This window comes from Aedes albopictus, chromosome 1 (genome assembly GCF_035046485.1).
Source record: "Aedes albopictus strain Foshan chromosome 1, AalbF5, whole genome shotgun sequence".
Classification (NCBI taxonomy): Eukaryota; Metazoa; Arthropoda; class Insecta; order Diptera; family Culicidae; genus Aedes; species Aedes albopictus.
The window spans coordinates 200,803,997-200,819,496 of NC_085136.1; the positions used below are offsets into that span (position 1 = coordinate 200,803,997).

At 36.3% G+C, this 15,500-nt stretch overlaps 1 protein-coding gene across 2 annotated transcripts in view; it reads right to left on the bottom strand.

Moving 5' to 3' along the window:
• Positions 1-3,148: 3,148 nt before the first annotated feature.
• LOC109432127 (protein TRC8 homolog) overlaps positions 3,149-15,500 on the bottom strand; it is a 51,169-nt gene continuing 38,817 nt past the window's right edge. For both annotated transcript variants that reach the window (XM_062846125.1, XM_029867006.2), the window contains exons 7-8: positions 9,436-9,609; positions 3,149-6,215 (exon numbers count right to left, since the gene is read on the bottom strand). In XM_062846125.1, coding sequence (XP_062702109.1) covers positions 5,784-6,215; positions 9,436-9,609 — 606 coding nt within the window. In that variant the 3' untranslated portion in view covers positions 3,149-5,783. The remainder of the gene's footprint in view (positions 6,216-9,435; positions 9,610-15,500) is intronic.

Genomic DNA, 15,500 nt, shown 5'->3' on the forward strand with positions numbered 1-15,500 from the left:
ATAGAGTATCTTTGTGCCTGCCACACGCAATACACATGCAAAATGATCATATGCAAAGGAAGCTCTCAGTTAATAACTGTGGAAGTGCTCATAGAACATTAAACTGAGTATCAGGCTTTGCCCCAGTATGGACGTTACACAAAAAAGAAGATGAAGATCATGGAGATAGAGCCCTTGCATGGCTGGTAGCCACGGGTTAACCAGAGAGGTCACTCGCAGTTTTTTTTTCGGTGAAAAGATGATGGATATGGAAAATCATGTAGATAGAACCGTCGCATGCCTAGTTTTGGTGTCATGGTCAAAATGTCCTCGAAACAGGTTCCTCCAGGGCACAGTCCGGTGGCCACGGGTTGGCCAGGGAGGTCACTGGTCATTTTCATGGTTACTAAAATAATAGATATGGAAAATCATGACGATGGATGCGTCGCAAGCCTAGTTTTGGTGTCATGGTCAAAATGTCCTCGAAACAGGTTCCTCCAGGACACATTCCGGTGGCCACGGGTTCGCCAGGGAGGTCACTGGTCATTTTCATGGTTACTAAAATAATAGATATGGAAAATCATAAAGATAGAGCCGTCGCAAGCCTAGTTTTGGTGTCATGGTCAAAATGTCCTCGACACAGGTTCCTCCAGGGCACATCCCGGTGGCCACGGGTTAGCCAGGGAGGTCACTGGTCATTTTCATGGTTACTAAAATAATGGATATGGAAAATCATGAAGATAGAGCCGTCACAAGCCTAGTTTTGGTGTCATGGTCAAAATGTCCTCGACACAGGTTCCTCCAGGGCACATTCCGGTGGCCACGGGTTGGCCAGGGAGGTCACTGGTCATGTTCATGGTTACTAAGATGATGGTTATGAAAAATCATGACGATGGAGCCGTCGCATGCCTAGTTTTGGTGTCATGGTCAAAATGTCCTCGAAACAGGTTCCTCCAGGGCACATTCCAGTGGCCACGGGTTGGTCAGAGAGGTCACTGGTCATGTTCATGGTTACTAAGATGATGGTCATGAAAAATCATGACGATAGAGCCGTCGCATGCCTAGTTTTGGTGTCATGGTCAAAATGTCCTATACACAGGTTCCTCCAGGGCACATTCCGGTGGCCACGGGTTGGCCAGGGAGGTCACTGGTCATTTTCATAGTTACCAAAATAATGGATATGGAAAATCATGAAGATAGAGCCGTCGCATGCCTAGTTTTGGTGCCATAACTGAAATGTCCACGAAACAGGTTCCCGCGAGGGCCATTCCGACACCCGGGACAGGACCAGATCGTGTTGACCGGTTCCACATGTCCACTATCAGACGCGCATTATCCAGTTGGACATTTTTGCTGAAGACACCAACATTGTATCTAGTAAAGCATATAAACCATAATTGAAAGCGTATGCCGTGTACTGAGTACACGACGCGACCGCTTGTGTAACGGTCTGGTTCACAAAAAAGTTACACCAGCGGTCGCGCCGGTGTACTGAGTACACATTCAAAATGTGAGGTTAGAATTACGTATTTTTCGAGTACTTTCCGTGCATTTTTTCATTTTTTTTCTGCCTTACTAACAAGAAGAAGAGTGGATCTTGGAATAGGACCAACACCCGGTTCAATTTGGTGCGTATTTCGATTATTTTTTTGCATTTTTCTGAGATGCGTGTACTCAGTACACGCAAGCGACTGATGGTGGGTTAAGTACTGTTCCTTTGAATTCCACTAAGAATTTGCATCCTTTGACAGATACGTACTTCGACCTCAACTGTAAGGTCGTCTTCAGTGTCTTGTACTTGACTCGACTTTTTCGAGTCAAGTACAAGACACTGAAGACGACCTTACAGTTGAGGTCGAAATACGTATCTGTCAAAGGATGCAAATTCTTAGTGGAATTCAACGGAACAGTACTTAACGCGATTTTCTTTTTATTTAAAAGTATTTTGTAAGTCATCTGATATGCAAGGCGTTGATGAGAGGCAATTTTATATAAAATCTGACACAATTGGCATAAAAACCTTCAAAAATTCTTCAAATATATTCACACCATTGATTTACGTCAAAAATTCTTCCATTGAAACATAATTGTGGCGTCCTCAGCAGTTGAAAAACATGGATCCCATAGTGATCAACTTCACCCCGCTGATTAATTACTCCCCAGATTACGGTACTTTCAAGAAAAAATGCTATAAAATCATAACAAAATAATATAAAATCTTAACGGTTTAATCGAAACTCGACGCAAGAAAACTTATTAACTCAAAATCAATTTCATGATTGTCGTTTCCGTCTATCTGCGAAAAAAGCTATTATTATTTACAGGGCTCACAAACAATAAGGATGATGCTCTCGAGTTATAACATGTAGACAATCATTCAACGATAATTTAGGCATTAACTTTGATTCATCATATGATATGCCGTGGTTCAATTACCATTACATAACTTTGCGAATTTAACAAACCGTAAAACATAAAAACTGCATGCCATTGCGCAGCAAACTTGACATACGAATAAGCCATTAACTATTGATAAAAACTAGCTTGTCGCCAAATTTGCTAAAGCTATTTCTTTTGTGCGTAACATTGTCGTCGAATCATCACATCGAAGTTTGTTGCAAAGACACTAATGTCACGCTCTGCACACCTTGGAAAACGTCGACAACTTGGAGAGCATTCCACCCACGAATGAGTTTTGGCTGTTTTCTTTGGTTGAGTTATTTACAAAAAAAGACGGGGCGCGCAGACGAAATCACCCTAGCGAGTCGTCGAATGCAAAATCTCCCACTGGAATGCATGGGTATTGTTTCATTGTGTTTTGTTTTTTTTTTCTCATCTATTTTCACAGACTGATGGTGCACTGATTTTTCGCCACTTTTCACCTTCTTTGGGGTGCTTCGGGGTGATGGAAAGGCGCGTGACAAGATACCTTTTTAGGTTTGCCTAATGCAGTCCTACGTTTTATTTGTGAATTGCATGCTGGCTTGAAAGAGTATCTTTGAAGTTGCGACATTAATGAAAGCAAAATTTCACAAAATTGAGACACAGAGAGGGAGAGCTTATTATGCATTGGGGTTAAAGTCCCGGACAATGAACACATCTTAGCCTTGAAAGGTTATTCAGTGTGTGGAACGTTCGGATTGTTTCAGAGCAATGAGCAACGCTAGGGTGTAAGAACTTAACGTCTATATTCTCAGTTTTTGCTGCTTTTGCGTTTACCTTTTACTCATAGTTTTATATTTACACATAAATGACTTTTTCACAGATTGTATCTAACATGTTTTACGGCTCTCAAAGAGTAGAAAAGATTGTGGTAGACCGTTTATAAATTTTGTGATGCCCTTTCTGAATTACTACATATCAATCATACATTGCTGATGGAGCTCATAATTGTGCCATATGACGAGGACAGCTTTGCGTTGAACGATAGCGCTGCACCAGACAAAGATAAATCAATCTTTACTATTTTTGAACAAATTTAGTGACTCAAATGACAAATCAAGAACTTCAGTTTCTTGGTTGATATTCAAATGGGGAGCGTGTATGAATGAAGTAGCATTTTATGACGAGGGGAGTCTCTGATTTTGCTACGAACCATGTATGTATTAGATATGAAAAAAAATGAAACGAGGGGAGAGGGAATGTCCAAAGCGGGTCAAAAATACTACGTCATTTATGGAAGGTCCCTTACAGTCCATATTACTAAAATGTATTTTTGAATAGAAAGTTTTAGTTTCCTTTTCAACTTTTGTTAAAATAAAAGAGATAGCATAATGATTATTGGTTTACATATCAGTTGTTTTTAAATCATATGCGACAAAACATATTTTCATAATTTACAAATTCTACTGATTTTCAGACTCAAATATCATTATACACTTTTTCCAAATTACGAAGAAGTAATATTTGCAACATAATACTGTTAAGAATTGATCAACAGTTTTAAAGTTTTTTTTTTCAAAAAACATACAAATAATACATTTTAACTCTTGTTACAATAACGAAAAAAAAAAGTATAAGCACTAAGGCACTTTTAGTTCAATGCATATGAATTGTAATTAAACTACAAAGCCTGATTTCACTTTTGATGTCCGAAAAAAAATGTACCTAACATAAATTGGTACCCCATTCATGCTACTTTTGTCCGGTGCTGTAAAGTCCGCATTCGCCGTTTGGCTTGCAATTGAATAAAAATGATAAACTGAGTGATACTCTCATTCTTTTCTCTCTTTGACGAGTTAGCTGTTTTGCTGCATTGTAATGCGTACCTCTTTTCTATTTATACTAGCCCATTCAAATTTATTTTAGTTCGTTTAGTCACATTGCGGAACAGTGTTTGAAGCAATTAAATAATAACATGTAAAGAAGATTGATATAAATATTACTTGAGAAATAAACTGTTTTCGTTTAGCTTTCAATGGCGTTTTGTTGAAATGGAGAGGAGAAATTTAAATTATGATAAGTATAAACTGCTTTGCACATTTAGCAAATTTTGTTTTGGTTTTGGTTTTTAAAACATCCAATTACATATTTTAAATGGAACTGTTGTGTAACAGGCGAGCGCTTGCCTGATTCTCACTGACCCCAAATTCTTGCTAAGGAAGATTTTAATAAGTTACATAGTGAGATAAACTAACTCCAAATAGTGTTCATCAGAAAAGTATATTTTTGTCGACTTTTAGACTGGGAAAGTATATTTTATGACATGTCAATACTTCAGCTTGGTTTGCTCATGAAGTAGATGCTACCAAATATTCTATTAATTTGAAAAAAAAAAGATGTTGAAGGGTGGATAGAGGGGCCATTTGCCCCTGCTTAAATCTTCCTCTTTCTCGTTTTTGTTTAGGACAGTAAGCAATAAAAAAGTTTCAAAACAAGAAAACTGCACAAGTATAGATCAAAAAGACGGAAACAAGGAAAAATAAATACTTACCAAAATAATAATAAAAAAATGCACTCATTTTCAACTTTACAAGAAGAAATATATTTTTAAGTTGAAAAAAGAATTTGTTATGCTGTTCCCTCAATATTTTTGAATTTTTGAAAATTAACAAACGTGCATCATGGTTTGGTTAGGAATGAAATAAAAATATATTGCAGAAGCTAAAAAGATACACAATTTACTGATAAACACACTCTATATTAATATCGTCCAGCGATACAATTCAGAAATGTAAATCAGTTTATGTATTGACTTATCTTGGCGACACTACTGATTTCATTCAATGAACAGACATAGCCACGTTCGTCTATTATGGGAGACAAATCCGAAAGCAATAATTACTTTTGGGTTAGCTGCGCAAGACACGATTATTCAATTTACCCTTTCCCAAGCCGAGAAAATTAACTACCCGAACCCAACCACCCACGGCGTCATTATATCTTACCTCACGCAACCTGTGGTTTCCTCTCGTAAGCTATATTGCAATCGAATTTGATTCATGTTGCTATGTAATAGGGCAAAAAAGATTTTTTTATGCACCTCGAGTCTTTCACCCTAGTATGGTTTCTGAACTGATACAAAAAAAAACAATCTAAATGTTTCTCTTCTCCATTTAACGGCGGGTTTTATTCCCCTGTTTAGCTAACTATAAAATATAGGTCCCGCAATTTGGCTAAAATAACTGCTACTGTAGAAAGAGTCAATGAAAGTACTGAGTTTCAATGTCTCTTCCAAAGGTAACACAAAACAAATATACACATAGGACACTCATCCGTTTAATTCTTCTTCTCACCGAAACTGTAAGAAAACGAAAGAAAACGGCACACCTATTCTACCTTACTGAGCCAATGATGATTACCGCTTACTCCAGTTCGTCCAGAAAATCCCGATCTACTGAAGAGCGCGGCTGTTGCTGTGGTTGCTGCTGCAGCTGGTGCTGCCGGATGATTTCTGATATCGCTGCAGCGGTTACTGCTGCAGTTTCAGTTGATGCCGCACCACTCGCCGAGGATGGAACAGGCGACGACACGGCCGACGACGATGACGAAGACGCCGTCACCGACGAGGGGTTTGGGATTCGGAAGCCACTCACCGAGAGCACATGGTTCCTACTGTGATTGCTGTTGCTGCTTGTGCTGCTACTGCTACTGTTGTTCACAGAAATGGCATTACTACTAGCGGAACTAGTAGACGTAGTGGCACTCGACGAGGTATCGGTTTGTGCGTTCTGTGTGCTGTTTGCAGATCCCAGCGAAGCAGGTGCTGAGTTGGAATTGGCCATATGATTGACGTTCTGGAAAAGTTAAAATTTAGTAGGTTCAATGTGCTGTACTTTCTTATTGAAAATGTTTGTTTTTGCTAGACTGGATTAGCTTAGCTTGGACTGAATATTAGACCTGTCCAATTTAACAAAAATGCTCTCTGATTTCCTTCCCCATGTGTTGATTGGCAATACTGTTGCAATTACATCAGTTTTGTATTTTTGGAATATATTCTAACTTCAAAAAATCATAACTAGACTCTAACTTATCGTAAAATAATTGTTTTTGAATGAGTCAAAAGATATACTAATTTGTTTTATCCGAACAACGATTATTAATAGAACTTAAAAAATATGCAATAATCACATTTGTAATCCAAACTACCCGAAAAAAGTTGAATTTCTTGATCTAGGGATGTTCCTACAGTGTGTCAAACAATTGTCCGTACAGCAATTTTTTGGTCAAAATATTTTTTCATTCAAATGTTTATAACTTTTTTATACGTCAATCAAAAATGCTGAAATTTTGACCAATTATACAGTGAGGATTCGCTCGTTGGGTCACGACTGCGCCCCGATTAGCGAATCGTGTTCGTTCGTTGGGGCAACTGAGAACTGATCAAAATGCTTTAGACACACGCAAGTGACGAGAAATACGTCACGAAACACTCACATACTTGCGCAAACGGTCTGTATACAGGAGCTGCGATGCGACGACGGTCAGACGTCAAACTCGTTTTGACATCGATTTTGACATTGACAGTGCTTTTTAGTTGGGTTTTGCCCCAACCAGCGAACATCCAACCATCGAGACAGCCCATCTAACGAGCCGCCAACGAACGAATCGGGACTGTAACTCATATAGGGTGGAGCGGGGCAAGATGGGTCACCTAAGGACGAATCATCATAACTTTCTAAATATAAATCGTATTGGTTTGTATTCGTCCGCTACTATTTAATACACTAGTTAGCTATGCTAAAAGTTGATAAAAAGTTCATTAAATGCAAAATATGATGTTAAACAAGCAGTTTTAAAAAGTGATCGATTTTGCGCCGTGAAAAAAGTTGATAAAAAGTTCATTAAATGCAAAATATGATGTTAAACAAGCAGTTTTAAAAAGTGATCGATTTTGCGCCGTGAAAAAAGTGCGGGGCAAGATAGGTCACCTTTTAAGTAATTCACATTTTCTCAACGAAAAACGTCAAAATATAAGATTTGTTCCGCATTCATAAATGCTCCATATCCATACTGAGTAAACAAGAGCTACTAGTAAACATTTTATGAATTTATTTGGAATATAAAAAACTTTACGATTTGAGTGGTTCTAAGGCGACTTAAAAATCAATGTTTTTACTAAAAAAATATCATAATTTTAATCATAATTTTATGTTATAATTGAGATAGTCTTGTAATAAAACATAAATAACTTTTGAATGCTCCAAAAATACGTTCAATATTGAAGGTGACCCATCTTGCCCCGCGGCCGTTTCTATGGAGATTATATGGAATGTACCGCATAAGAAAAATGGCTAAAAACCATTTTATGTTTTATTTCCAATGAAGGTGAATAATTTTTCAATCATTGTCCCAAACTTCTGTATATTCATGCTGGTCATCTAACACAATTATTAACATAATCAAAACATGAGTAATGCGCCCGAAAATGGCACTGACCCATCTTGCCCCGCCCCACCCTACTAAAGCTCCATTGGTAAAATTTTGAGCGAGATCGAATAAGTTTTGTGAAAGTTAGAACTTTTAGTAAAACTTATAAGATTTTTGAGCACATTTTTAAAACATTATATCTAGGGACAATGGAAATTCGCGGCAAAAATTCTCAAATTTCGCGGGCCAACATTGAGAATTTCGCGGCACCATGTTTTTGACCGTATCGTTGAAGAAGACATGAATTTTGCATGTGTAATTAATAATTCACTTAGATTTTGTGTAGCGTAATCATAAATTTACAGAAAACTTAACAAATTTTATGAAAAATCAGAAAAGAAATAGATGTAAAATGCATTAAACTTTTATTTTGCCAGATTTAGAATCGTAAATTACTGCATAGTGTTAAAAGTTATCAGCTAATTCATGTTTGAAAATTGAAAATTGGTGGAATTTTGATGTTATTTTCTAAGTTTTCTTAGATTTCGCGTCATTTCGCGGGATTTCTCAAATTTCGCGACCATTGCCCAATTTCGCGGATTTCGTGGCTACCGCGAAATCGCGAATTTCCATTGTCCCTAATTATATCTCAATATGTACTCGATGAAACTTTTTCAATTTTTTTTTTGTGTTACAGCTTAAACCTAAGGCTTTCATATGCAGCTTCGTTTAAGGTTTTATAATCATTACAAAAAATATGAAAAATCTGTATATGTTCAGAGTGTCATTTGGAAATTTATCATATTTTGATCAATAAAACTGCCAAGTGTTTTCAACTTTTTTATACTCTCTTAATGTAATATTTTTATACAGGACCTATTAAACTACATATGAAGAGTAGGTCCTATGGATTTTTCATTCAGTTAATGCACTTTTATTGGTGGAAAACGTTTGGCAGATTATATGTGCACAATATGGTAAATTTTTAAACATCGTCGAATACATGAGCACATTTTTCATATTTTTTGTAGTGAATATAAAACCCCGAACATAGCTGCATATGAAAGCCTTAGGTATAAGATGTAACACAAAAAAATTAAATATTTCATCGAGTACATATTGAGATATAATGTTTTAAGAATGTGTTCAAAAATCTAATAAGTTTTACTAAAAGTTCTATAACTGTCAGAAAACTTATTCGATCTCGCTCAAAATTTTACCAATGGAGCTTTAATATATGATTCATGATTGGTCAAATTTTCAGCGTTTTTGATTAACGCATAAAAAAATTATAAACATTTGAATGAAAAATTATTTTGACCATAAAATTACTGTACGGACAATTGTTTGACACACTGTATGTAGGGAAGTGGAACCATCTCGGCAGGGGTCCTATTTTGGGCACTTTTCTGCTATAATTCAACCAATCCTGAACCAATTGACACAATTTTTGGAACGCGATGTGATACGTATAGTATCTAGCCGTGTACAAAATTTCAAGTCAATTGGTTTGAAATTGACTGAGTTAAAGCGAAGAGTGCCCAAAATACCGGCCACTGCCCAAGTGGTTCGCTACCCTATGTATCAGGCATATTTCGGCTTCAGATAGAAACCAGAATAAGCCCAGCATATAGTTTACACATTTACCTGTTCATTTTCATCTTCATTGGGCTGTTCGCCGTTGCAATCGCCGTTCTTGCCGTCTTGATTCATTATAATTTCGTGACACAGTGGACAGCGATCCTGAACGTACAGCCACTTCCTCAGACACACACCGTGGAAATAATGCTTGCAACGTGTAATTTTGGCTGATGTCATTTCCTGTAAAAAAAAAAAGAAATATGTATGTTATAATAAAATGCTCAATTTTGCTTACAAATTAATTTATACGTGATTTAAATTATTATGATATTTTTTTTTTATTGAATGTTCATCGCCGAAAGACGTCACTTTTACCCGAACATTGTATGCCTGAACACTGTTTTCCAAAATCATCTTCCGTCGTCTGTCACCTAAAACTAATGAGTTCGTGGGAAGTTATCAACCTTCATCGATGGCCCGTCGACAACGGATCAGATCTTTACCGTACAGCAAATCCTTCAGAAATGCCGTGAATACCAGGTTCCAACGCATCACCTGTTCATCGACTTTAAGGCGGCATATGACAGTATCGACCGCACAGAGCTATGGAGAATCATGGAGGAAAACGGCTTTCTTGGGAAGCTGACTAGACTGTTTAAGGCAACGATGGACGGTGTGAAAAGCTCTTCAACATCGCTCTGGAAGGTGTGAAGCGGAAGAGCCGGGCAACAATTTTCACAAAATCCGGTCAATTTGTGTGCTTTGCGGACGACATGGACATTATTGCTAGAACATTTGGAACGGTGGCAGAGCTGTACACCCGCCTGAAACGCGAAGCAGCAAAGGTGGTGATGCCTCAAAAACAAAGTACATGCTGGTAGGCGGAACCGAACACGGCCGGATCCGTCTGGATAGTAATGTTACGATAGACGGGGATACTTTCGAGGTGGTGGAGGAATTCATCTACCTCGGATCCTTACTGACGGCTGACAACAACGTGAGTCGTGAAATTCGGAGGCGCGTCATATTGTGGATTGGTGCAAACGCAACTCTTTGACCATCAGCGTACGGAAATGTATGGTTATCTCATTTAGCAGAAAAGTACAACCGTTAACATGGAACTACACGATGAAAGGCGAAACGCTACAGAGGGTGAATACTGTAAAGGACTTAGGCGTACTGCTGGATGCAAAACTACATTTCACCGAGCACTACACGAACATCCTGTCTAAAGCTAACCGGAATCTGGGTATGATCTTCAAATTCAGCAAGGAATTTAGAGATCCATATTGTCTTAGGTCTCTGTATTACTCGTTAGTGAGGTCAATTCTAGAATCTGCTGCTGTTGTTTGGGCCCCTACTGCGGTTGTTTGGATTAAAGGGTGAGACGGTCAAAATTTGGTCATACAATTTGTTTCATAACTTGAGACTGCGTACACCAAAACAGCTGATTTTTGGACCAGTAATGGTACATTATATGTAGCTTATACCATAAAATTTTCATCAAAATCGGTTTAGTATTTGCGGAGATATTGTGAATCCTGAAAACTGCAATTTTAAAATTTTGTACAAAGAGGATTAAAAAATAAGAACACATTTTTACTCTTTTATTTATAGAGCCAGAAATACTGAACCAATTTCAATGAAAATTTTTCTGTATGTTAAGTACACATATCAAAATGTTGTGTAAAAATTTAATTCAATTTTATCCAGCCGTTACAAAGTTATATTTGTTTAGGTGGTAAAATTTTGTCAAATTTTGTCAAGTCAAGTCAAATTTTGGTCACACAATTTTTTTCATAACTTTAGATTGCGTGCACCAAAACAACTGATTTTTGGATCAGTAATGGTACATTATATGTAGCTTGTACCATACAATTTTCATCAAAATCGGTCTAGTATTTGCGGAGATATTGTTGAACCCTGAGATCTGCAATTTTAAAATTTTGTGCAAAGAGGATTCACACATTTTCACTGTTTTATTTATAGAGCCAGAGATACTTAACCGATTTCAATGAAAATTTTTCTGTATGTGAGGTATGCATATCAAAATGTTGTGTAAAAATTTCATTTAATTTGATCCAGCTGTTACAAAGTTATATTTGCTTAAGTGGCACCCAGTCAGCTTTTTTCATATTCAAACTGCTACAACTTTGAAAGTATTCATACAAAATGGCTCAAAATTTTACTAAGAACATATTTTCATAATAGTACTATACTGTAAAATTTTGATAAAAATCGGAGCAGTATTGGTAGTTTTATAATCAAAATTGTGCTTTACCGACCTTAAATTTCCGAAAATTTACTATGGAGCGCCTTTGTACAAAATTTTGAAAAGGTAGGTCGATGGTTTTATCTATATATCAACCAATACTCAATCGATTTTGATGAAAATTTTATGGTATAAGCTACATATAATGTAGCATTACTGGTCCAAAAATCAGCTGTTTTGGTGTACGCAGTCTAAAGTTATGAAAAAAATTGTGTGACCTAATTTTGAACGTATCACCCTTTAATAGGATTGAAAGCGTTCAGCGAAAATTCATCAGATTTGCTCTGAGAACCTTGCCATGGAACAATCCTGCTGAACTCCCGCCATACTCTGACCGCTGTCAGTTAATAGGTATGGCATCTCTAGAGAAAAGGAGGAACCTAATGAAGACAATGTTTATGGCCAAACTGTTGAAAGGCGAAATCGATGCACCGAACATCCTTTCTCGTTTGAATTTCAATGTTCCTGCAAGAACTTTAAGAAATACTAACTTTCTGCGGCTTGACTATCACCGTACGGATTACGGACAGAATGAGCCGATAAGGGCCATGTGCATGTTGTTCAACGAAAGTTACCATTTGTTTGATTTTAATCTTTCGACCACTACTTTTAAGAACAGACTAATTCGTGATGGCCCTATTTGATAATGTTAAATGTAGCTTTAGATAGTTGGCGTTTCATGTAGACTCAATGGAGTCCGATGGAAGTTAGGTTCAAATACAAATACAAATACAAATACAAATACAAATAAGCGGAAGTCGGGCCTACTACGGGCTCCAGAAGAAACTACGATCGAAAAAGATTCACCCGTCCATGTACAAAACGCTAATAAGACCAGTGGTCCTCTACGGACACGAGACATGGACCATACTCGAAGAGGACCTGCAAGCACTTGGAGGTCCTCGGATCTACCAGCCAACAAAAAATTCTTAACGCAGAAGAAAATTACATAAATGTTGGTTAAAAATGTTATCTGGAAATATAAGTTCTATGGTTTTTTCTAAAGCCTTCCAGTGCGGACGTAGAGCCATAATGAAGAAGAAGAAGAAGGTTTTTCTAAAGCGAAAACTGCTTTTAACCCTAAAAGGGATGCCTTCATGGCCTCAGTTTCATCACCTCGCTGAGTGTGTTCCATCAAAGACGAGCTCTAATAGGCGCTTGGGGTCCAATGGACCCCAGGTATCCCTTTTAGGGTTAAATAACAACAAATATTATAGTATTTTTATTGTAACAACGATTTAATTGACATCACTCAATTAATTGTATTTGTGTTGTTATCAATGGTAGTAAATTTTTTATTTATTTTTAGTTGGAAAGCGATAGAAAAATAATTTTGAGAACAATGAAAAAAACATGGAGATATTTTTTTTATTTTGGAAAATTTCCTTAAAAGGTCTCATAAAAACACAATATATTGTATTGTTTTTCTCGTAGAAATGTATGAAAATTTTCTCAAATTTTTATGATTAAGATACATAACAACCACCATTTTTTTATTGTAAAAGTGCCATTTACCATTCACCGAATGGTATGAAACAAATGTGGTGATAGTGAGTGTGCTGTGCAAATTAAAAGTTGTAACAATAAAATTTATCGGTTTTTTTATGTTATTTTTTATCAGGATGTTTAGCTTTTCATAAATTTTTAAATTTCGTCGCAATTTGTGCAATGGCTTTAGAAAAAAAACAGAAATTCTGAAAAAATCGTCGACTGCACTCTATAGGAACTATACAAGTTGCAGAATAAAAAAAATTCCCGTTGATTTTGTTTTTTTTTCTGCCTATAGTTTTTGCGAACATTTTGAAGATTTTTTTTTTCTATCTGTATTATCAAGATTTTCAGCCCTAGGCTAGTTCATCTCGGGACCCACGCTTTACTTCCCTTCCGAAGGAAGAACTCACATTTTGTGAGTTTGTCGGGCGTGGGATTCGATCCCAGGTCTTCGGCGTGACAGTCACGAACTTTTCGCTCCACTTGAAGAATTTTCTATTTGCCTCCTAAAGAGAGGTTAGGTTTTGTAAAACCCCATTTCGTATTTTGATGATTGAATCGTTCCTCATAATTATTTTTGTGGGAACGAGAAAAAATCGTTTTTTCGATAAATTTACCATAAAAACTGATAGAGAACTGGGGCCTGTAGCATAATGAAAATTTTACTAATAATATTAGTCTTGTAGCTTGTAACTTATAATTTTCTGTTGCATAAAAATACTACAAGTACAAGTTACAAGTCCAATACTACAAGTCGGATGGACTAATATTATTAGTAGAATTTACAAGTGTATGTTGCATAAACAAACTACAAGTATAAAATATTAGCTATGACTTGTACTTTTGATTACAAGTCTCAAAGGTCTTGTAAAATAATCTACAAGTTAGATTTAAAGTATTGCAGAAGTCATATTTAGTTTTGAATACTTCGATTTACCATTTTGATGAACTCAAAAGATATTATTTATCTAACATGTCAACCTTAATTCCAGTTTTCGACGATTAAATTTGGCAGTATGTATTCGAAACTTATTGAAGAGAAAATTGCGTTGATATACACTTTGTATCCAAAATATAATTTCTGCTGAGTCTCTCAAGTTCTCCAAAGTTTCTACAATACCCATCTTTGATTGGAGGTTCTTGGTAAAGTTATATGTTATGGTCATGCATAAGCACAGGTAAAGTTGCAGATGCGAAATAAATTTGAATCAATTGCTTGTATTGCGCATCATTAAGCTAATCAAGAGCTACTACAATATACATACACTAACTCGAATCGAGTTGCGACATATAAAAGTAGGTAAAAGCATCCCAGATCACTTGGAATTTTAACAAGAAGCATAATACATGTTGCTAAATCTTTATGCATTGTTTTTCAACCATTACTATTAAATCTTTGGGACATTTTACTAAAAATCTAGGTATTTGCAGTGCCATACTTTGTAAAAATATATTTCGTCAGAGCGGCCGAAAATTATCCAAACAGCATACGCTTTTCTTCATCTATCGTATAAAGAATGCAAAACTTCGGAATAAATGAAGCTATTTCCGGATGTTACGCGGAAAATGCAGAATATAAACAAACATCAACTGCCATTTCAAATTAATAGTGAACTGTCGAATGAATTTTGACAGGTAAATGAACCAAAACAACTTGTATTTTCATGGTCACTAATATTACAAGTGCTAATAATATTAGTGGAAAATTGAGCCTTTATGCAACACAAATTATTAGCACTTGAGGAATTCCACGGAGTCATGTCAGTCGATCCTGAACGACCATTTCAAAAATATCTGAAACTTTGCACAGTTTTTCAATTTCATATAAATCGCCATTTTTTGATATTAAACCTTCATATTCACTCACGACTAACTTTTCAAAAGGGTGTATGCGAAAATAGTTAAAACGAGCCATCTGTATATCATCGGTAAAGCAGGGCGCAGGAAGTTCGAAAACGACAACAACTGAGAAATTGCCATCAGCGACATCTGTTTAAACAATTTAATTACGCCCCTTTTCAAAAATGCCCTGTAATATTCTTCAACATCTATACCCATTTCAATATTTTTAACGTTGCAAAACACGCTTTCAACATTCATCTTGAAGAAGAGGGAAAACACTTGTCCTCAAATGTAACAGCAAATTAATGAATAAACGACTAATGCGCGGAGGGCGTGATAAAATCGGAACATTACGGTACATAGTATATTATATTATATGTATATATAATATATAATAAAAACAACTTGTTTTACTCACGCAAGGCCATTAACAATAAAATCAGCATCAAACTTCAATTTCCGGCCGAAATAATTTACACTAAAAAAAATTATTACTAAATGTGAAAATTGTGAAATGTTTGAATTG